Source organism: Dipodomys spectabilis, unplaced genomic scaffold (genome assembly GCF_019054845.1).
Source record: "Dipodomys spectabilis isolate Male_0828 unplaced genomic scaffold, ASM1905484v1 ptg000499l, whole genome shotgun sequence".
Classification (NCBI taxonomy): Eukaryota; Metazoa; Chordata; class Mammalia; order Rodentia; family Heteromyidae; genus Dipodomys; species Dipodomys spectabilis.
Genome location: NW_024871176.1, coordinates 2774392 through 2797239, shown reverse-complemented (window position 1 = coordinate 2797239; position 22848 = coordinate 2774392). Strand labels below are relative to the sequence as shown.

The window sequence follows — 22848 nt, the reverse complement described above, 5'->3', positions numbered from 1 at the left end:
CAGGATCCTCAGATCTCAGCCTCCTGAGCTAGGATGAAAGGTATGAATGACGAGGCCCGGCTTCTCTGGAGGGTTTTAAGCAGAGGGATGGATCTCGGAGGGGTCTGAAGAGCAATTTGTCCTTCTACCCCACCCATGGTCCCCAGCAGCCATTGCTTGGAATCTAGCCCATGGTCCCTGTGCTCATGGAAACACCCAGGGGACTCTTATCTGACAGAGGGGGAAACTGAGGCCTAGAGAGGTGCCTGGTCTCATGCAGAGCCTATAGAGCTGGCCGGCCTTGGAGGCCGGAGGCAGAGGGACGCTGCCCGTTCAAGATTCAGGATCAGCTGACGCCTTTGGCCAAATTAACTTGGTAGGGGGACGGAGGGGGGAAACAATGTGACATTTAGGTTTGGGCTGAGGCGTGGGTGTCAAGTGTGGGAGGCCCAGCGGCGAAGTCCTTAATTAAAGCCTGATTTCTCCTTCCTCTGTCAAGGCCAGCCACCCTGGCGGGGACCCAGGTCTCATTACGGGGGTTTCTTAGGACTGAGGAAATTGGTTCCCAGCTCCAGCTGTCAACATGCGTCCACAATGGCAGCTGGGACTGGAAGGCCGGGGTGGAGGAGGGTCTCATTTAAGCTACTCAGTGACCACTGTTTGCAAGTGACACATGTGCTGAGATCAGAGAGCGGACTTCCTAATTCATTCTCGCCAGCCCAAGCTGTCCGCTCTGCCTGGGCGACACATTGGAAAGCAAATGCTTTGCTTCTGCCTTACATACATAAATACTCGGCAGACTTGTTGTGTTTGCGACAGTGAGGGCGAATAGCCGTTCTCCCGGGACGGCAGCATTTTGATGAAAAGAATAAAAATTAAAAGCGTTCACCAAACAAAACAAACTTCTGAAGCCAGGTGCCAGTGGCTCATGCCTGTAATCCCAGCTATTCGGGAGGCTGAGATCTGAGGATAAAGGTTTGGGCAGGAAAATCTGCGAGACTTTTACCTTCAATTAACCAGCAAAAAGCCAGGATGGAGCTGTGGCTCAAAGTGGTAGAGCAGCAGCCTTGATTTAAAAAAAAAAAAAAAAAAAGCAAAGGGGCTGGGCACTGGTAGCTCACGCCTATAATCCTAGCTACTCAGGAGGCTGAGATCTGGGGATCACAGATGGAAGCCAAGCCAGGCAGAAAAAACCTTGTGAGGCTCTTCTATTCAATAAACTACTAAAAACAAAACACTCCCTCCCCCACCCCAGACCAAAGCCTCCAAACCAGAAGTGGTGCCGTGGCTCAAGTGGTAGAGCGCTAGCCTTGAGCACAAAAAGGCTTAGGGACATTACCCAGGCCCTGAGTTCAAACCCCAGGACTGGCATTTCAACACACGTTCTTAAGCCAGGGCATGTGTGCTGTGTGCTTGCCATGGTGATCACCAAGGAAATCTGCTGATGCCTCTGGAACTTTCCAGAAGCTTCCCCAGGATTGTCAGCGGGAGGTGGCCTAGCAGTGGCCTGGGCCTCCTGCCTCCCTCTTCCTGACCTCCAGGATGTTGTAACGTGAGTTGTCGCAGTAGTCCCGCACGCCGATCTCTGTGCCCATGTACCAGCCGCTGAAGGGGCAGGCGCTGAACTCCAGGCCCCCGATCTCCAGCAGCATGTTGGACACGGCCGGGAGCCCATACCACTTGAGGCCCAGGTCCTTGAACCAGTCAAACCTGCCGAGAGCAAGAAGGCCCAGCCGGTTACGGTGGGGCCTCCCAAGCAGACCCAGGCCCGCACCACCTCATCTCGGGGCGTTCACGTGACAGGTCCCCAGGGAGACCGATTGGGTGTGAACCGGACTCCTGGTGCCCAGCTTTAGCCCCGTGGAATCCCAGGTCCTGCCACTGGGGCTGGAGAATATGCACAGTGTCACAGGTTCTACAGAGGGATGCTTGGGCCCACAAAATAGGGCCTGGGGCTGCCATGAGTCTGCTAAACCCACTCACTCTCCTACAACTCAAGAGTGCATTTCTACTGTACCCCAGGGCCTTTGCACAGGTAGGGCTTTCTTCTTGGGAGTCTTCCACCCTTCCTTCCTTCCTTCCTTCCTTTTTTCTTTCCTCCCTCTCTCCTTCACTCCCTTTCTTCCTTCCTTCCTTTTTTCTTCTCTCCCTCCCTCCCTCTTTCTTTCTTTCTCTTTTGTTCTTTTGTTTTTCTTTCTTTCCTTCTTCCTTTCTTTCCATTCTTTCTTTCTTTTCCTTCCCTCCCTCTTTCCTTTCCTTCCTTCCTTCCTTCCTTCCTCCTTCCCTCCCTCTCTCCATCTTTCCCTCCCTTCCTTCTTTCCTTCCTTCCTTCCTTCCTTCCTTCCTTCCTTCCTCCTTCCCTTCCTCCCTCCCTCCCTCCCTCCCTTCCTTTTTTCCTTCCATGTTTCCATCTATCTATCCTTCTCACCTCGCACACTGCTCACTCAAGAAACTTGTCCCTGGTACCCAGCTGGGTCCAAGTAAAGTTCTTGTTTCCAGGTACCGTATTTCCTTTGCAACACTTTATTTGAATTCATTGTTGAGGTGAGGAATTGTGAGTCTAAGATCTCGTCCTCTCTGAGAAGGAAAAACTACAGAGGCCGAGACCAAGTGAGCCCCAAAGCTGGTACAACGCTGCTGGGAAGGGAGAGACAAACTGTGCTGAAAGAGCCAAGAGAGAAACGCGCAAAGGCCAAGTTCCATCCAGAAGAATGGTGGGCCTCAGCTTATGAAGTAACGTCAGAAGTGAGTGTAATATTTAGGGGTCCCCAGCAGACTCAGTACGTCAAGGTCATTATGTGTGTCTGTGAGATTGTAAATTAGTGCCATGTGTTTTGAAAAGCAAAAGTTATTGCAATATATATATATATATACACACACACACACACACACACACATATATAAATATAAATATATGAGATAAATTCAGTATCAAAATTGGCCATAGGGTCCCGTCCTGCTGTGTGTGACCCCTCTTTCTCTTCTCATCCTGATCTCCATCCTGAGCAGGATCTTGTTTTTATTTAAAATGTTCTCAAATGGTTCATTATACCTCTTAAAAAACATATTTAAAATACACTGCGATCACACACACGTTTATTTTGGTGGTGGTCCTGGACTTGAACTCAGGGCCTTTGTGCTACCCCTTAGCTTTTTACTCAAGGCTAGCACTCCACACCTCTCCTCCTGGCTTTCTGGGGGTTCACGGGAGAGCTAAGGGTCTCACAGGCTTTCCTGCCTGGGCTGGCTTCGAACCACGATCCTCAGATCTCAGCCTCCAGCATAGCTGGGATTATAGGCTGAGCCACGGGTGCCTGGCACATATTGCTTATCTTATTGTTGAGTTTTCTGCTTGTTGCTGTAGTGTTTTATATCTTTGCTCTCTACCTCAATTTTGTATCTGAGGCGAAAGCCTCACTGTGGTACAAACACAATTGCCTGTTGGCTGGGAGGGGAGGGCACAGATTCCCTTGAACTCGATCCACACGGGGTTCTTAGAGTTTCCTGTGGCTGCTTCCACTGCAGGCCCACCGGGCTCTTCCGCTCTAACACCAGGGCTGGGCAAAGGGTGGGCGCTGCCCTGGGGTTGCTCAGGGGCCAGAGAGCCTGGCCAGGGCTGATACCCCACCCACCCCTGCCCTGCAGACCTCCCCCCCATGCCAGCCCCTCTTACTTGGGGTGCCGGATGGGCACCTCCAGCACCAGCTCCGGGGGGATCTGGAAGAGCTCGGGGTCGTTGCCGTCCGCCTGCAGCAGCAGCGGCAGGACGTCGAAGCGGCCCCTCGGGGGCTTCCAGCCCTGCTGGATGCAGATCTGTAGAGAGACGCCAGTCTCATCACGGCCCGGCCCCCCCCCCCTCCCAACACCAGGGTCTCAGGGGCCTGGGATGCCAGTCCCTGGAGGCCACTCCCCCCTCCCCCTCCTTCCTTCACCACTGAACTGTAACTTCTATCGTGTGGGTCTAGGGATCGGACTGAGGGCCTTGTGCTGGCCAGGGCTCCGTCACTCAGAGATGCCCTCAGCCCCTTTGCTTTTAGTCCAATAGTATTTCACACTCCCCCGACACCGACCTTGGACTTCGATCCTCCTATCTCTACCTCCTGAGTAGCTGGGATTACAGGTGGGAGCGGGACACTGAGCCCAATGTAGACATTTTCAATAATGAATTTCAAACTCACAAATACACTTTGTATGAATGTTACCTTATTGATATTAAAATTGAAAAGGCATGAAACATATTGCTGTCAATATGTTCTCATACATTTGATATTACAACTAAATAGGTAACATATTCATCTAAAATGTATCAAATATATATATCACATCATAATGAAATACATTCAATTTCAACATTAATTTGTTAATGATAACTTTTTTTTTCATCATCAGTACTAGGGCCTGAACTTAGGTCAGGGTGATTTCCTTTAGCTTTTTCACTCAAAGCTGGTGCTCTACCACTTGAGCCACAGCTCCACTTCTGGTTTTTGTTTTGCTGGATAATTGGAGACAAGTCTCATGGACTTTGCTGCTCAGGCTGACTTCAAATCTTCCCCCAACCCCTACTAGACCAAGATTCAAACTTGGTATCTTATGTTTTTGACAATTGGCTGGTGCTCTATCACCTGAGCCACACTTCCATCCCCTAGCTTCAACTCTTGATTCTCAGATCTAGGCCTCCTGAGTAGCTGGGATTATAGGCGTGAGCCACCTCGCCTGGCTTCATAGTCATTTCAACATGTAACTGGTATGCATCTTTCCCCACTGTTGATGGGGAGAGATGGGGAGTGTTTTTGTCTAAGGTCCATCTCGGTTTGCCCTGACCACTGATAGGCACCTGTGGCTGAGCGCTGCCCCATGGGTCAGCACAGGGTTTAAGGGGGACTCGGGAAGGAGGAGGGATTATGTGTGGCTGCTCCTTGGGGCTGCGTGGGTGGAGACAGGGACACTGAACCCGGGGCTCAGGCGTGGCCTGGCCTGGCCCGTACGTTCTTCTAACAGCCGGGCAAGGTCAGCCAAGTACTGGGGTTAGCGCTCAGCCAAGTGGAACAGGAAGTCTGGCTCGGGAGACTGCACAGGTGCAGCGTGGTCGTCCTGGTTACCAGCCCTCCCGGGGCAATCAGCTTGCAGTAAGAAAAGCCACATGCAAATGAAGTGGCAGCAGGGAGAGCCCCACAGGGGTACAGGGTAGAGCCCAGGGCTCCCGACAGGGCGAGCAGGGGTGGGGCGTCACTGAAGGTTGTCTTCTGGCGTGGGGTCTGGGCCAGGGCATGCGAGTTGGGCATACTGGCCAACTCTAGCCTTTCATTTATGCATTTGATGGCCTTTGAGAGCCTCCGTTTACCCAGCCGGAGGACTGGGGGAGCCAAGGGCCTGAGCATGACCAAATGTCCCAGGAGAGGGGACCTCGGCAGCTGACGGTGTCGGGCGCCCGCTCGCACCTCTGTGAACTGCACGTTGGCCGGGTCCCCCAGCGTGGAGCCGTCGGGCTGCTTGTAGCCCGCGTAGCGGATGAGCTGCGAGTTCCACACCCGGAAGTCATGCTTGCCGTCTGTCCGCTGGGGGAATATGGTGATGGCCGACCTGCAAGGGCGTGGGGGCGGGGGAGGACAGAAGGGTGGACACAGGTGTCAGGGCAGGGCTGGCAGGCGCTGCCCAGGCCAACAGCTGCCTGATGCTCCAGGCGGACCGAACAGGTGCCAAGGTTCGTTCCCAGGGCACCTGGAGTCCCGCCGCTGGTAGAAGGGCAGCGGCCTCCTGGCAGGTAGCGGGTGCGGATTCTGGGCTGGCCTTCATCACCACCTGACTTCTGCATCCTGCGTAGCTGGGGTTCCAGGCGGGAACCACCAGACCCGGCCCAGGGGAGTCCTTCGTGCAGTAATCCATCTCCAGGGAAACCTCAGACCCTCAATCTCTTCAATCACTGTCAGGGGATTCTAGCCCCAGCCTTCCGCTCCCATCATCCCTCACTTGAGACAGGAAAAAAAACTCACAATAAACCTGCAGGCGTCCCATGCTTCCCTTCTCTTTGCCAACCCCAACTCTGCACCACAGCTCAGCCCCTCCAGGTCTCTAGAGCCTTACCCACACCCCGTGAAGGAACTCTTTGTCTATTGCAAAATTCATTTCAGTGATTGGCACAGTTGGGTTTTTTTGGGGGGCGGGTAGAGGGCCCTTGTTGGATAAGGCTTGCCCTTGCTCACCGCACTGAACTTCACAGACTTACCACAAAAAAAGAAATCAACTTGCATTTAAACATACGAGGGGAAAACTGCAGCTGTCCAAGCACTGCCCGTATGGGCCGTGCTTATAAAGCCTGGGGCCTGTTCTTAATAAATTGTCTACTGCCGCTCTTGTGGGCCAGGATCACAGTTCAGAGCAGAGCCAGCCCAGGCAGGTACATCTACAAGACCCTTATCCCCAATTAGCTAGCAAAAAGCTAGCTAATGGTGGTTCAAGTAGTAGAGCACCAGCCTTGAGTGTAAAAGACAAGCAAGAGCATATGACCCTGAGTTCAAGCCCCAGTACTGGCCCATGCGCGCACATGTGTGCGCGTGCATGTGCACACACACACACACACACACACACACACACACACACACGTTTAGGAAGAACAGAATTGCACACCACAAGCGGAGTGACATTTCCTTTCTGGGCAGGAACTGAGAGCCATGGGGGACAGAATACTTGGCTGCCATTCTTCTCCTCTGCCCCCTGAGCACCATCTCCCCGAAGGGCAGACAGATGCTCTATGAACCTTCTGTCTTCTGCCTTCTCTTTAGCCTGCCATCCTCTTAAGTATAATCCACCTCTACATAAGAGTACGTGACGTGAGGTTTAAAACCTAGATAAAAGTCAGCCAAATTCCTTCCTTCCTTCCTTCCTTCCTTCTTCCTTCCTTCCTTGGTACAGTTTGATTTCAAGGCTTCATGCTGGTACCCTCCTCCCCACTACCACCTTTCTTTTGGTCTTCATTTGCTCTTCAGATAGGGTCTCATGGCCAGCCTCAAACTGAGATCCTCCTACCTGTGTCTCCCACATAGATGGGACCACAGACATGAATGACTATGTCAAGCTTACTGGCTGAAATGGGGTCTTGGCTGTTTGTCTGGGTTAGCCTGAAACTGCAGTCCTTCTGATCTCTTCCTCTTGAGCTGCTGGGATTTCAGGAGTGAGCTCCTGCACCTGGACGAGTATTTTCTTTAGTAGGTCTGATGAAGACGCCACACAAGATAATTGAGCTAAAGGATGGTCTAGGTGATCCTCTCCCCTCCTGTCACTGCTCACAGAACATTCTGGAAATCATTGGAATCACGCATAAAGTTTGGGGCTTCACCATGGCAAGGTGCTACTCCAGGTGGAGAGGATATGCTAGAAAGTTCTTTGCTGATCAGGGTAAAGAGACCCAAATAATTTCCCACCCGGGCCCATCCGTACTGGTGGGTACACTGGGGTTAGCAAACAGGGTCCAAGAAAGTGGAAGTCCAATGCAAATGAGCCCAATGCAAATGAGCCACTTCAGGTAACCTGGCATGAGGGATCATGGGAATATCCCTGAAGCTCCCAAGAAGGAGCTGGTACTCAAGCTAGGAACATACACTGGCAAGCCAGACAGGCAGAAGCGGTCAGCTGTCTGCGGGGCTTCCAGCCCAGCCCAGCCTGGTGGGGAGGCTCACTCACTCCTCAGCAGCTCTGTTCTTTCTATGCACACAAGAGGAGTCAAGGCCAGGCACATGAAGGCACGGTGCCCAGGCAGCAGGAGGAGACATTGCTTTGTAAAGCGGGAGAGGAGGAGGCAGCTCCGGGCAACAGAGCTGGGCTCAGAAAAGCAGGTCATCACTGGCAGTGGGATTTTCCTCCTTGGAATAAAAAAGACTTCCTCTCGCTTGCCCCGTGGGTGGTGAACTATAGTAAACATGGTGTGTGTGTGTGTGTGTGTGTGTGTGTGTGTGTGTGTGTGTGTGTATGGAGCTTGAACTCAGAGCCTGGGCACTGTCCCTTTGCTTTTCTGCTCAAGACTAGCACTCTAACAACTTGAGCCACAGCTCTACTTCTAGCTTTTTTAGTGATTAATTAGAAATAGAGTCTCAAGGACCTTCCTGTTCAGGCTGGCTTTGAACTGCAATTCTCAGGTCTCAGCCTCCTGAGTAGCTCGAATTACAGGCAGGAGCCACTAACACCAGCCCATTGCTATAGATTCATAGACCCCCCTGGGAGTCTGTTCCTCTCAGAAAAGTGACCGTGGTGTGGAATACCAAGATCCCTGTCCTGGGGTGGCCCAAGTTGGGGGCACCTCCCTGCAGCTCCATGAGCCAAGACTCCATGCTACATGGATGCTTGCCACCCCCCCCAGCCCACCCCTCCCCGCAGGTGAGCTCACCTGAGGTTGCCTTTGTTGGTGGCGTACTTAATGTGGTTGCAGATGTAGTTGAACATCCCGTGAGCTGTAGTGCAGTCTCGAGCATCGAACACCTGGAAGAAATGAATGAGGAGAATGATGGCCGCCTTCCCTCCCTCTCCCCCTGCCCTCTTCCCCACCATGGCCCCAGTGCACGGCCCCCTGGGCCTCCTCCCCTCTCCCCCCAGCTCCAGCCTCATTTGAACAGTGAGCACCTCATTACTGAGGCTCAGGCTGGACTTGCGACTTTCTGCTTTGTCTGTGCTGATTACCAGAGCCAATCAAAGCAGAAAGAGTCCCTTGAAAGTAGGCATGGAGTGAAAAATATTTTTAAAAAGGATAGGAGAATAAAGGAGGGAGTTCTAATGAGCTGGCTATATTTTCTATTAGGTAATTAGGAATTTTAGGGATTAGAAACAAAACAAGCAAGCAGATGCTGGTGGCTCACACCTATAATTCTAGCTACTCAGAAGGATCGCAGTTCAAAGCCAATCTGGGCAAGAAAGTCCATGAGACTCAGGAAAAGCCAGATGTGGGGTTGTGGCTCAAGTGGTAGAGGGCTAGCCTTGAGCACAAAGAAACTTGGGGACAGCACCCAAGCTCTGAGTTCAAGCCCCAGGACTGGCAAACAAACAAACAAAGTGATTCTAATAATGAATCGACCTATAACATTAAAGTATTTCCTAGTATAAAATCACAGGAGGAGGCACCAAAATTAATGTCTCAGGGGAGGAGGTAGAGAGATAAAGGAACAAAGAGAGCAAAGGTGAAGACAAGAGGTAGTGGGAGGGTCTGGAGTAGACGGGAGGATGAAAAGCCCACCCAAGAGATAACACACACTTCATTGAACAAAAACCCAGTAGGGGCTGAGTGAGACGTGACTATGGCCAGGCTTTGGCCATGATCTCAGAACCTGCACCCCCCACCCCTGCCTCCCCAACCTGAGCCCCTTACCATAGAGAGGTCCCTGCAGGAGCACCAGGGTGTAACTACCCATGCTCTGTCATCATGGCCACAGGGGAAAGGATCTACACTTGTCGGAGCTCCACAGGCTCCCCCTCTCTCATCCCCTCCCCATCGCATTCCCATGTGTCCCCGCCCGTCCCCCACCCCAGCCCCTCACCTGCAGCTTGGACCATTGGATCCTGCCCACGCAGCGGGCCGCGTTCCGCCAGGCGTGTTTGGCCCCATAGATGAGCTCCGTGTCCTTGAGCTGGTAGGTGCTGGTGCTCTTGATCTCTTTGCTCACCTCCTCCAGCCTGTCCATGTGAGCTTTGGAACCAAACCTGAGTGGGAGGGGAACAGGTGGACATAACCCCACTGCTTTGCTTTGGAAGAGTCCCTACTCCCCCTTTCTTGGTTCCCCCCCCCCCCAGGCAAAAAAAAAAGGCCCATGAGCTAAATAAGGCTGTTGGTACTATTGGGAGGGGGTGGCCCTTTAAGGAATGAGGTCTAGAGGGAGGAAGTTAGGTCATTGGAGGGGCGTGGCCGAAGGCCCCCTCCTCCCCTCTGCTTCCTAGCTTCCATGATGTGAGCAGCTTCCTTCACTACCCAAACAACCATGGATGGATGGAAACCTCTCACGCCGCCGTGAGCCACAATCAACCTTCTCCTCCCGTGAAGTTGATCCCCTGCCGTGTTTATTCTGTCTCAGCCACGGAGACTAATAGAACATTTGCTCTCCCGTAAAGTTGAGTTTGGTGCAGGGGAGGAGATCTTACAGGAGGCCAGAGGCTCTCCAAGTTCCATGTTGACTTCTGTATACATCCAAGGACTGGAGTGAAAAGCAGGCACCCTGCACTCAAAGGCTTATAACTTTCTGGTGCTGTGTGTCTGATAAAACGGCTGAGTGGTGAGTGAGGTTAACAGGGAGAGCCAGGTCTCGTACACAAGGGGCAGTTTGTTTGTCCCTTGGGTAGGAAGGGGGCTCAGGGCTGCCAGATCTTGTTCAAGAGAAACTGGAGATCTGATTTTATTTTCCCCCTCTGGCCCTGGAGCTTGAACTCTAGGCCTAGGTGCTGTCCCTGAGCTTTTGTGCTCAAGGCTAATGCCACAGCCATACTTCTGGCTGTGTGTGTGTGGGGGGGGGGGGTTTAATTAGAGATAAGAATCTCATGGACTTTCCTGCCCAGGCTTGATTCAAACTGTGATCCTCAGATCTTAGTCTCCTGAGTAGCTAGGATTACAGACTTGAGCCATCAGCATCTGGCTGAGATGTGATTTTTTTTTAAAGTTTTATATGTTGGCTATGCATTCGATCTTAGAAAGCTAAGCCATTTCTATGAAACATTTTAGGCTTCTAAGAAGGTCCCAAGCACCCTGTCTCCAGCCTACGGAGCAGTATTCTAGTTCCTTGGGGATGATGACCCCTCTGTAGCCCACTATCCCCAGAAACAGATGCTGTCTTGTTTCCTTTTTCTTTTTGTGTTGTTGTTGTTAGAGGTATTCAAGATTGAACTCAGGACCCTGCATTTTAACACTTGAGCCACGCTCTCTTCTAGCCCTTTTATTGGTATTTCTGTTTTTGAAACAGGGCCTCTCCAAACTTTTTCCAGGCTGGCCTTGAACTTGCAATCCTCCTGTCTCAGCCTCCAAAGATGCTGGAATTCCAGGCATATGCCAACATGCCCAGCTTAGACTGTCATGTTTTCCTACTATAAACCATGTGTCGGTGAACATGTCTTCTCACAGATGCCTTCTTGGGAAATAGTCTGAATATTGCTCTAGGTGTGACCATGTTTGAAATGTCAGGGATGTGAAGCTACCCTTTGCAGGCCAAATAAGAGCCCTTTGGGCTGGCTGGCCCTTGGGCTGCAGTGTTCCATCCTGTGTAGAACAGAGACCTTAAGCCCAGGCCTGGGTTTAGTGTCTGCAAATGTGGCACTGAGATCTTTGGTCCCTCACTAGTGAACACCAAGCTCCCCAGAGAACCAGAAACACTTACCTTTTAATGGATGAATAATACTGATCGATGAACTCTTTGGCGAGGGGGAAGAGCTGGTCCTTGGGGCGGACATCTTCAGGCTTCCTGGTGTGCTGCGTGGGCAGCATGATGGAGCCCATGCAGATGTGTTCTGTGCACCCCGTTTCCTGGAAGCCAAGAAAGAGATGGACTGGTGCTTGGCTTCACCCAAGCTGCACACTAGAGCCTGATGCCCCGGGCTGAGCTGACCCGGTCTCTTCATTCCAAGGAAGAATGGAGCTAATGGCCAGCCCTGGATGGCCTGTGGATGTGACCACAAGCCAAGGGAAGGAGCAATCATCCGGATGTTAAAGCTCCTAGGGAGTTTGCACACATCAATGAGGGACCCTGGGACTAAGAACGGGAATCATGGGTAACCACATTCCCGAATATCTTTTCAGTCCAGGTTGATCAAAAGGGAGCACACGGAGAGGCTTCTGGCACTCATTTGAACACATTTACAGTTGATCTGTTGACAAAATGGTCCCAATCCTTCTTCTGCCTATAGTCTGACTGAGTGTCCAGCATCTCACACCAGTGGGTGTGCAGCCCCTCTCCCTGCCCTTGAGCTCTGGGCTGATTTTGGTCCCTAGCAGGTGGTAGGCCTAGGTCTGAGCCTAAACCCTAAGAGGTTCTGCCAACTGGTATGAGGAGCCACCACTCAGAGTGGAGTTACCCCAGCTGGGGCTGTTCTAGAGCAAAGCCTGCGGTTAGCTGTGCCCTCAGATGACTGTGGGTACTTGAGATATAGCCATGAGATCAACTGCTTCTGGTCCACCCATACACACACAGAACCCTCTGGCTAAATGCACTGACTTTTTGAAAAAAAAAGTAAGAAATAGTAGGCATTTCCAGCTGCTACATTTGGGGCCTGTTTGTTACTCAGCCATGGCTAACAGATACAATATTTCTCCAAGACGCTCCCACCCCCGAAGTTGAAAAAAAACACTGAAATTTTCAACCCAAATTGAAAGCAGTACTGGTGCATGGACAAGAATTGAGAGGCTATCCTACACAACCAAGGCTGGGTTTGGTTAGTGTCCATCCTTGGGGCTCTGAGAAGCAGAGAAAGCGCTCAGAGCTGGCAGGTTCCCGGGGACCCTGTTTGGATAAAGACAAAAATCTAGGGATTAAGTGAGTCAGCATCTGTCTGGTTATCCACCAGGGATGAACTTCTGCCCACGGATGTTTGGTGAGGCCTGGGGCCTTTGGGATGGTCTCAGCAGGGGTGGGGTATGGACGTGTGGATGGAGAGTGCCAAGATGGAGCCCAACTGGGCCCTGCCCTGCCAGCTACTCACCAGCGTGCTTTTAAGGTGGAGGGTGTCGGTGAGGACCACATCCGTCTCCCAGTTCTTCACCTTCAGGAAGCGGGGGCCCTTGGAGGGGCTGCCGTTCTTGGTGGGAGACTGTTTGCCGGAGGTGGGGGGCTGGAGGAGAGGAGAGAGCAGAGTATCAGGCAGGGCCTGGCGGGGATGGGAAGGTGTTCCCCACCGCCATGGGGCAGCTTTGCTGTTTCCGGTGTCTGCTGAGGCCCTAACTGTCTGGACCCCAGAGATGGAGCCAGGTAGGGGGTTTCTGGAAGCAGGAGAAAAGGAATTTCTTCGAGATCCGGGACAGTGTCTGGCACAGCAAAGTGTGGACTCAGCAGACTTGTTGAGTGAATGGAGGCGCTGGTAACTAAGCAGAGAGGGTAACACAAGTGCAAAAACCCCACCAACAGGTGGGTCCTGGTGCTGCTTCTCATCCCCTGTTCTGCCCTTCACATTAGCCTTCTAAGTAGCTCTTGAATCCAGCACCCTTCTCCATCTCTCCCAGCTGGCACCCTGGCCAAGCCACCACCATCCTTGAGTTGGAACGTTAGCTGTTCTTTATTACCATGTACTCAACACCAAGTACCCAGTAGTACTTAGTTCCAGTACTGTCGTTGTACTATGCTATAAGTATCGCTACCATGGGCTATGCTCTCAATACGACCCCTTAAAAGCTTGTGGGCTGGAAGTTTATGTTGTAAACGTGTAGTATTTTGGGGTCTGGTGTGTTTGGGAGGTGTTAGGGGTCATGACAAGGGGGCCTTATCATGGATTAGTGGTTTAGGCGAGGCCAGACCTAGTACATATGATGATAGCCATGTGATGTGCCCTGCCTTGCCATGTGATGGCTTGGTGTCACACAGCACCACGTTCTTCACATCCCAGCCTCTGGGAGCACGTGTCTCAGAAACCCTGACAGCACCAGCAAACGGACCTGGACAGTATCCTGAGACCACACTGGGCAGCCAGAGGAGGAAGAGGGGTGCGCGGTGTTCCCTATCTGTCCTTTCTACCCCGCCAGACCCCAGGGTGTCTCGCTTGTGCCTCTGAATGTAAGTGGAGAGGAACAGCACCCCCCCCCCCCCCCCGCTGAAGACCTGGACAGACATCTTACTTCTTTTTTGGTCAGTTGTGGGGCTTGAACTCAGGGCTTGGGTGCTGTCCCTGAGCTCCTTCTTTTGCTCAAGGTGAGCATTCTACCACTTGAGCTACAGCGCCACTTCTGGTTTTCTGGTGGTTCATTGGAGATAGGAGTCTCACAGACTTCCCTGACTGGACTGGCTTCGAATCCCCATCCTCAGATCTCAGCCTCCTGAGTAAGTAGGATGACAGGCGTGAGCCACCAGCGCCCAGCAACATCTTCCTTCTTCAGCGCTCTGTGTCTCCTCCCCCTCGTCTCCCAGCAGACCTGCAGCTTAGGGCCTCCGCCTCTTCGCTGATCTCTGATAGCCCCGACAAACTGCATCTTCGAGGAACAAATGCCGCCTTGCCCCTGAGACTGGGTGTCACGCAGCCAGTCTAGCAGCTCTCCAGGCCTCCCACACCGATGGCCCCGGAGCCAAGAAGCAGCCAGAGGTGTCTCTAGGGTGTGGGAGGGCAGACGGGGCGCGGGGGTCGGGGGGGAGGTAGTGTGGGGCATGGCTGGTGGGGCAGCAGCCACCAGCTCTCCCTGCCTGGATGGGCGCAGGGGGAGGGACAGGATGGCCCCCCCACAACAGAAGAGGCCATCTGCTCTGGTTCCAGATGTGCACCGGGCGGTGGCTGAGAGCCCAGTGATTGGCGGTCGGGGGAGCCCGCACCACCCTCCTCTCCGCGCCCCAGCGCAGGGCGGGCACACTTGAAACTGGGCTGTTGCATTTGAAGCGTTGACGTTTTAATTAGCCAGCAGTGGCGCTGGGTGACTCAGGAGGGGCATGCGAGGGGACTAATATAGCAGACGGGGCCCTGTGTGTGGGGTGTAAAAGACTGGGCCAAGTGGAGGGCCCAAGGGCTCCCCTCAAACACAGATCAGCAGCACGGGGAGGCGGGGGAGGTCTTGGGAAAGGGGTGCAAGTGAGCCGTGGCTGTGTGTGTGTGTGTGTGTGTGTGTGTGTGTGTGTGTGTGTGTCCTTTCTGGGCTCTGTGTCTGCAGGAGGGCGGGAAGACAGCAGCTTCCCCAAAGTGGGGGCTGCAAGGGGCCTCCCTAAGATGGCTTCTAAATTTGCAGGAGCAGCTGTGGTCTGTGGGCTTTGGTTCTCAGACTCTTTGGAACAGATGAAGGAGCTTGTCACCCCTGAATACGAGAGGCCCTGAGGCCTCTTTCAGGACCTGGACCGCAAGGCCTTCCCCCTGGCCCCCTTCCTTCCTGCTTTCCTCCCCTTCCTCTCCACATAAGAACATAGCAGGAAGGAGGGCCGGCACTGTACTGTGCTGTCACCTGGATCTCTGGCTATGCGCACTGCCTTCCGGTTGCTTCAGTGGCCCTGTCAGAGCTCCCGGGGGCCCGGGCCTGCATGGACTCACGCAGTCCAAATGAAGTTGGAATCTGCAGTCTCAGCCCAGGACGCTGGTCTTGACATGGAGGAGAGCAGAGAGGCCCAAGCTGCTGAGCTGAGAAGGGCCCCCGTCGGAGCCAGGTGTGGGGAATACAGATTACTCCTTTCCACACCCCACAACAAGCCCACCCTGAACGGAAAATACCCAGAGTTGAAGGGCTGGGTCCAATAGCTCCTGCCTGTCATCCCAACTCCTTGGGAGGCGGAGGTTGAGAGGATCACAGTTCAAGGACAGGCTGATAAAGTGTGGGAGACTCTTTCTCAATCAACAAGCCAAGTATAGTGGCATACTCCTGTCACTCCAGCTACTCAGAAGGCATAGGTAAAAGAATCATAGTACAAGTGGGTCCTGAGCAAAAAAAATGAGAGCCTATCTTTAAAAAAAAAAATGGCATCAAGCACAAAAGGGCTGGAGGTATGTGGCTCAGGTGATAGAGTGCCTCTCTAGCAAGTGGCAGGCCACGAGTTCAAATCCCAGGATGGCCAAGAAAAAAAAAAGCAAAGGCAAAGCAAAGCAAAGACCTAAGTTGAAAATTCATGGACCCAGGAGCACCCTAGCTAGCTGAGCAACCGGGCACAGGAGTGTTGGTTGTTTCCTTGGTGATCATGGGGCTGACAGGAAGAACTGAGTGCCCTGCTGTGTGCCACAAGTGTGATTTCTACCAAATCGCACGGCTTCGGTGTCATTGGAAAGTCTGGTCCCGAGCCACACGTGAACACGATCGCAGAACTGTGGGAGGACGGCGGGTACAGAGACAGAGAGGTGGAGAGGCCACAATGGCAGGAAACAGAGCTGTGGAAGCAGCAGGACTGGGAGAAGAGTCGATGAGAGCCTTGGGGTGTGAGGGAGAAGGAGAAAGAGAAGTCAGTGTGGACTGGGGGTGGGGGTGGGGGTTCTGGCGTCAAAGCCTCTGGAAGGTTCTGGAAGGTTCTAGAAGGTGGCAAGCCTCTTAGCTGATGTTGGGAAGGAGAGGACGATAGACCCTCAGCACCAGAGTCTGGAAGCCATGGAAACAGGGGCTGCCTTCGTAACAGTAGTTGTCATTGTCACCATTGTCACCATCACAATCATAATCTCCCAGCGAAGCCAGCCGAGAGCCATGGTGAGGGCAGTTGACCGTTTGGGGATTGCTATGGGCTGAACGATGCCCTCCCCTAAGTCACAGGCCAGTATCTTCAAACCCTGGCGGTTGCCTGCCGCGGATCCAGCTGTCTATGGAGGTTCTCAACGTAAAATGAGGGCGCAGGACCCTCCTGCATCCAATACAGCTGGCGTCCTTGTAAACAAGAGAAAATAAAGGGACTTTGGAGACAGATATGCAAGCCGGAAGGAGGCAGGTCACGTCACCATGAAGTTGGCTGTCTCCTCACACCGACAGAGGCCTGGGGCCTGAAGGACGCACCCTGCCAACACTTTGACTTTGTCGTTGTGTCTCTGCGATGAGACACGGAGTGTGTAAGGAAGGCACTGGCATGGCGGAGCTTGGTTAGGCAGCCCTGGCAAACGAACCCAGGGCTGCAGCCTGGGCGGAGGAGAGACCCGCAGTGCCCTGCCCCGCCTGCCTGGTTCTGAAATGAGGGCAAAGCACCAGGGCTGAACTGGGCAGTGGGCCATACACACCAGGGGCCAGACGCCACACACCAAGCCCTTCCTGCAGCCCTGGGCAAAGCTACTCCACCCTGTGGGTACCACCTCCCCGTGCCAGCGAGCATAACCCGGTTATGAGCTCAGCGTCCAGGAGCACAGCCCTGCAAAGCAGCAGGAACCCACTCACCCGTGCAATTAACAAATCGCTGCTTAGAGAGGCTGGGAGTCAGAGGTGCTGTATTCAAATCATGGCGGCTAGAGAGGTTGGTCTGCTTGCTTTGCTTTTCCTGCCTTACCTCCCCAATTGGACAATATGTTTTGCAGTCTGTGGGGGCTAGGAAAAAAGGGCTGCTGAGGTTCAGATCTGGGAGTTGATGTCCCAAGATCACAGGCCATGAGGTAGTCTACATCTCACCGGACAGCTTTAAACACAAGTCTCATGACCAGGCAGAATGGATAGGTGCACCAGAAATTAATTGAAACCACAAATCCTGTAATTATCTCGTGGCTTCTCTCTTCCCCCACGGTCCTGCTTTGTTTCTGGGTGCATCTGTTCACGAGCCTTAGCTTGCTTAAGGGCGAATGTTGAAATCATGCAAGCTTTTTGCCTTTAAACACCTTGGAATGGCAGAAGAGAAAGGAGGTCATCTCTCTCGTGACTTCTAAGTTTCTGTTTGGAGAGGGTTGGGGAAACATATAGATTTAAAACAAAAAAACCAAAGCACTCTGACTGACTGAAGGCTTCAGGGAAAAAGATTTGAATCCCGGGTGAGGTTGTACATTGAGAAGTTTCTCTGTCTGGGTCCCTAAAATAGGATATCATTGTCCCGAGAGAGGGACGGCTTGGGCTGAATACACTCACTCCTAAAACACACAGCAAAATACGTGGAAATTCCGTCACAGCTCACAATCTACACGCCGCTACACGCCTTCCATTCAGGCCCTATTTCCTGACTCCACCCTGGCCCCACACTCCCCCAGCAGCAGGAAAGTGTGTGTGTGTGTGTGTGTGTGTGTGTGTGTGCACCAGTACTGGGGCTTGAACTCAGGGCCTGGGCTTTGTTGCTTAATTTTTCCCCCCACTCGAGGCTGGAGCTCTAACCACGCACCTCCAACTTTCAGGTTTTCGCAGGTTTAATTCCTGCCAAGATTCTCATGGGCTTTGCTGCCCTGGCTGGCTTTGAACCTGGATTGCGGGATCTCAGGCTTCTCTGAGTAGCCAGGATTAGAGGCCTGAGGGCACCCTAATGGTGGCTGAATTCTCAATTAAATGAGGGGTCTTCAAGCAGATGGTGACTCTGTACAGGGGAGCCCAGTGCTGCTGGTACCCCACCCCCACCTCCATCCCCTGCAGCAGGGAAGGCTCTGTCTCACAGAAATCTCTGGAAAGCATGTTTTCAGAGGGCCTGTTGCCAGAGGACACCCTGGCTTGCTTTTCTGGAAAAAGGGGGACGCGGAGGATGCTTTGGGAGAAAACTAGAATTGGGGGAGGGGGACGTATGGGTGCCTGAGTGTGCACATCTGCAGCCTGTCCCAGGAGTAGAAGTTTCTAGAAGTTGAGGCAAATCTTTGATGAAAGGCTGAGCGTTTGGCTATAATAATTCCAAGAGAGTGGGCATGTTTAACTTCCTTTTCTTTTGAGCAATGCTTAGTAACTATCTACTTGGTGCCAGGCTTGGACCAAGCCAGCCCTGTCCATGGCTCACCGGCTTTCTCATGGCACCCCGTTTTCAGGTGAGGAGACAGAAGGTCTGAGAGGCGAAACCACAGCCACAGAGCTGAGCCCTCAGAGCCGTGACCCTCCACGGGAGGTCTTAACGCTGTGCCCTGTTCCATCCTGGCGCCTGGCCCAAGCAGGCATGAGTCACTGAGTCACAGCCTTGTCCCGACTCACTGAGTGGCCAGGATCTATCAGGAGAGCTCTGGGGGTCCAGAGTCTGAGTTCAGATCCTACCTACAGCACTTACTGAGCCAAGTCTTTCCACCTGCTGTGCCTCAGTTTCTTCAGTTGTAACATGGGGATAGGCAGTACCCAGTACCCACGGAGGGTTAGTTCCAGGACCCCCATGAAATGAACATCTAAGCGTGCGCAGGTCCCTGCCTACTAAACGGAAACAACATCTTCACAGGACCCAGGTACACCCTCCTGTCTAAGCTAGCAGCAGATGGTGGCTAGTCCTTAATGAAATGCAAATGCTATGCAAATAGGTGCTCACCCCTTGTCTAAGGAACAAAGGCAATTATACCTGCACTATTTTTGTTTGCTTTTGGTGGTGCTGGGGTTTGAACTCTCTAAGCATGTATTCTGCCACTTTTAGCCACACCCCTAGGCCTTTTTGCTTTAGTTACCATCATTATCATTGCCATTATTATTACTACTTTTTTTTTTTTTTTTGTCAGTCGTGGGGGCTTGAACTCTGGGCCTGGGCCCTGTCCCTCAGCTCTTCAGCTCAAGGCGAGTGCTCTACCACTTGAGCCACAGCACCACTTCTGTTTTTCTAGTGGTTTATTTGAGATAAGTTTCACTGATTTTTCCTGCCCAGGCGGGCTTTGAACCATGATCCTCAGATCTCAACCTCCTGAGTAGCTAGGAATACAGGCGTGAGCCACCGGCACCCAGCTTTCCCTACTATTATTATAATACTATTATTGCAGGCAGTTTACTGCTGAGCCATGACCTGTCTGACTGATTGGTTTTTGTGCTGGTCTGGGTCTTGAACTCAAGGTCTGGGTGTATTCCTTAGCTTTTCCCCCTCAAAGCTGTCACTGTATCACTTAAGCCACACTTCTGTGTTCTGATTTTGTTCATTAATTGGAAATATGTGTGTCTCTGTCTTTTCTCCCTGGGCTGGCTTTGATACATGATCCTATGATCTTAGCCTCTTGAGTAGCTAGGATTACAGGTGGGAGCCACCAGCTCCTGGCTCCTTTATATATTTTTAAGATAGGGTCTTCACTCACTTTTTGCCCAGGCTAGCCTCAAAAATGCCATTTTTGTCTCGTGCGTAGTTGGGATTACAGGTGTGTACCACCAACGCCCAGCCAGATGCAATGTTTTGAGTACTCTCCATGTGGTTTGTTGAATCTGTGGATAGGGAGTGCTCACTGTTCAGTAACTGGTTGGACTAAGGTTGGGAGCCCTGTGGATCTGGAGTGCTGGGTGCAGTATCCGACACTGCCTGATAAAGATCAGCTACTCTTGTTAGGGTTGGCATCCTCTCACACCTCCCTGAATCTGTTAGCACCTATTAGGAAGGGGAAGCTCAGCTCTGTGTGAATGACACATCTGATTGAGGTTAGGCCACTTCTGGGCTCTGCCCCAGAGCTCGGGGTGGCCACCTCAGTGCTGGGAGCCAGGGACGCCCGGGCTGGGAAGGGCTGCCTATCTATGTAGCGATTCTGCCACTCCTGGTATTTTCATCCTGACATTATTAACATGCATGAGTCAGGGCTGACTGAGGTCTCCCAGGGCAGGCACTGGACACAGGGGTCCCGACCCCCTTCCAGGGTGGGGTGAACAAGCTGGCTCTGCTTGCAATGTGGAAGCCACCAGAGACTGCACCGAGGCTCAAAACTCACCCGGAAAGACAGAGATGCTTGTGAACAGAATCTGACATTTTGAAAGCAGCCGGGAAGCCCTGCGTCCCCGGAGTGATGCAATGCCAGCTCCCATCCAGGCAAGAGTGGGGAGGGCGTTTCTCAGGGAGAAAAGCATTGTGGGAGAAGTGGATGTCCTCATCTGAGGAGAGAGGCTGTTCAGAAGGCCAGGGAGGTGGAGAGAGACCAGACCGGAGAGGGCCCAGGGGAAACAGTGCCCCGCCCTGGGCCCTGTCCTGCATCACTAAGTGTGGGATGGTGCTCAATTAGATGTCCTTCCCCCAGCAGGGCAGAGACCTGCCTACCCCTTCTCCCTTGTGAAAGCAAATGATGCGTCTCAGAAGGGAGGCTGTAGAGGGCCTGATTCAAATCCTGACAGAAATTGATGTATTACGATGATCACAGAAAGGGCCGTTGGAATTTTGCCTTAGGTGGTATTGGCACAAAAGACAATTCCAGACATCAATGGTGATCCTTAGAGAAGAACTCAGGGTTCAGCCACCATCTTTCCTTCTGTTAGAGCATCGTCTTCCACTTCATGCGGGGCTAACTCCTACTTTATTTTCAAAACCCCAGGTCCAAAGTCACTTCTTAAGGTAAACCTTCCCTGATGTTTTCTCATAGCACATGGTGGTGTCCCTGTCCCTTTAAGGCCTATTGCTAAGTGTATTGACCATGAGGGTCTTCTACGCTGGGGCTAGATGTGTGGGGGGATCCAAGGGATTGAGAAATGGAGATCTGACTGATGAAGCAAGGGCTGACTCAACCCACTCACCATGACCGCCCAAAGGAATGTCAAAGACAAGGGTCACAAAGGGCAATCCTCCCATGTCCATCTTGGAAGGATCAGGGATTACGTGTATGTGCTACCATGCCTGGCCCTAAAGAATGAAATCCATCTAATCTTTCCTGAAGCACAGGAACCTTGTGATCTCTCACTACCTGCCATTTATAATAAATACATAGAGACAAAAAAAAAAAACATTTAACTTCCATCCTAACTTTAAAAGAAAGGCAACAGCATCAATGTAATACATGACAACGGACGTGGCGTGGGTCTGGGCACAGCTGGTGTCCAGTCAGAGGCTGCTTCTTTCTGTCTTCCTTCGTTTATGGCTACAGCCCTTCATTTTCAGTTAAGACCGAAACCGTGAAGGACTCTGAACTATTTTAGCTTACTAAACTATTCATGGACCTGAGTCTCCTGTTGCCCACAGTGTGGTATTGATTTTTTTTTTTTTTTTTTTTTGGTTTCCAGTGGGGAATGAACCAGGGCCTTGTACATGCTATGCACATGCTCTACCAGTAAGCTCCATTCCCAGCTCCAGCGTGGCCCTGACTTCTGAAGAAAATACACGAAGCTTTCATTTTGCTCTTCCAAACATTCCTAGGTGTCAAGCAGCAGGGTCAGGAGTCTGATCACTATGGGATTCCACATGTTTTTTCTTCCTGGCCAGGCACCAACAGCTAAGGGAAGCAATTCCCTCCACAGAGCAGGCATGTCTCACTGTGCCCTCTCTCCTAAGCTGTGTAGGTCTGAAGTCCTTAATTAGATGAGGGCTGAAAGGTGCCATCCAAGATGGGGGTACAGTGAAAAGGAAGCAGGCCATGCCTCCTCCTTCCTGAACTCCCTATTGGTCACTACCCAGAAGCAAGCCACACCTCCTCCCTTCTGAGCTTCTCCTTGGTCACTCTATCCCCACAAGAGGAAAGGAAGCAGGCTCCGCCTCTTCCTTCCTGAACTCCCTATTGGTCACTCTGTCCCATAGTGAAAAAAAAAATCCAGCCACACCCTCTCCTTCTTGAACTTCTCATTGGTCACTACCCCCACATGGGGGAAAGGAAGCAGGCCACGCCCCTCCTCCCGGAGCTTCCCATTGGTCACTCTGGCTCAGCTTAGCTGCTAGAAGGCAGAGGGTGGATGGGAAATGCATGAACCTCTCAGGATTGCTCTGGCCTAGCCTGTCCAGGCCAGGGGAAAAAAGGCATTGCTGATCTCCAGCCAAAGCCAGCCACTCCTGGAAGAGGAAACCGACTCAGCTGTCAACACACATTTCAGCGGATTGGCAAAGGCTAAAATATTTGGTAACAGATGGAGTTGGTGGGGCTGTGGGGAAACAGTCTCCTACTTAGATGGTAGGATTGGAACAACCCCATGTGCAGTACGATCGGGCAGTCTGTGCCCAAGTCACAAAGGTACACGATCTCTAACAATACTACCACCTGTAGGAATTTATTCTACTTATAAGCCCAAGCATGCACCAAATGAGTTTTCTGCACACTGTCCCACACACCATAGCATACAACAAAATGGTAGCAATGGCCCAATCACTGGATATGACATGGGAGCACACAATGGTATAGATGCACAATGGAATATTATGTAGCCGTGAAAAGAACCAAAATCCTCTCTATCCACTAAAGAGACTTATTTCCTAGATATGTTGATACATGAGCAAGAAAGGTATGAACTCTGCTCTC

The 22848-nt window shown here is 52.2% G+C and overlaps 1 protein-coding gene across 1 annotated transcript in view; it reads right to left on the bottom strand.

Annotated features, from left to right (window-relative positions):
• The window catches only part of Nos1 (nitric oxide synthase 1), a 63557-nt gene that overhangs the window by 28854 nt on the left and 11855 nt on the right, over nt 1-22848 (bottom strand). Inside the window, exons 3-9 of the mRNA XM_042669603.1 lie at nt 12637-12765; nt 11319-11464; nt 9498-9660; nt 8357-8448; nt 5418-5559; nt 3653-3792; nt 1515-1689 (exon numbers count right to left, since the gene is read on the bottom strand). Coding sequence (XP_042525537.1) covers nt 1515-1689; nt 3653-3792; nt 5418-5559; nt 8357-8448; nt 9498-9660; nt 11319-11464; nt 12637-12765 — 987 coding nt within the window. The remainder of the gene's footprint in view (nt 1-1514; nt 1690-3652; nt 3793-5417; nt 5560-8356; nt 8449-9497; nt 9661-11318; nt 11465-12636; nt 12766-22848) is intronic.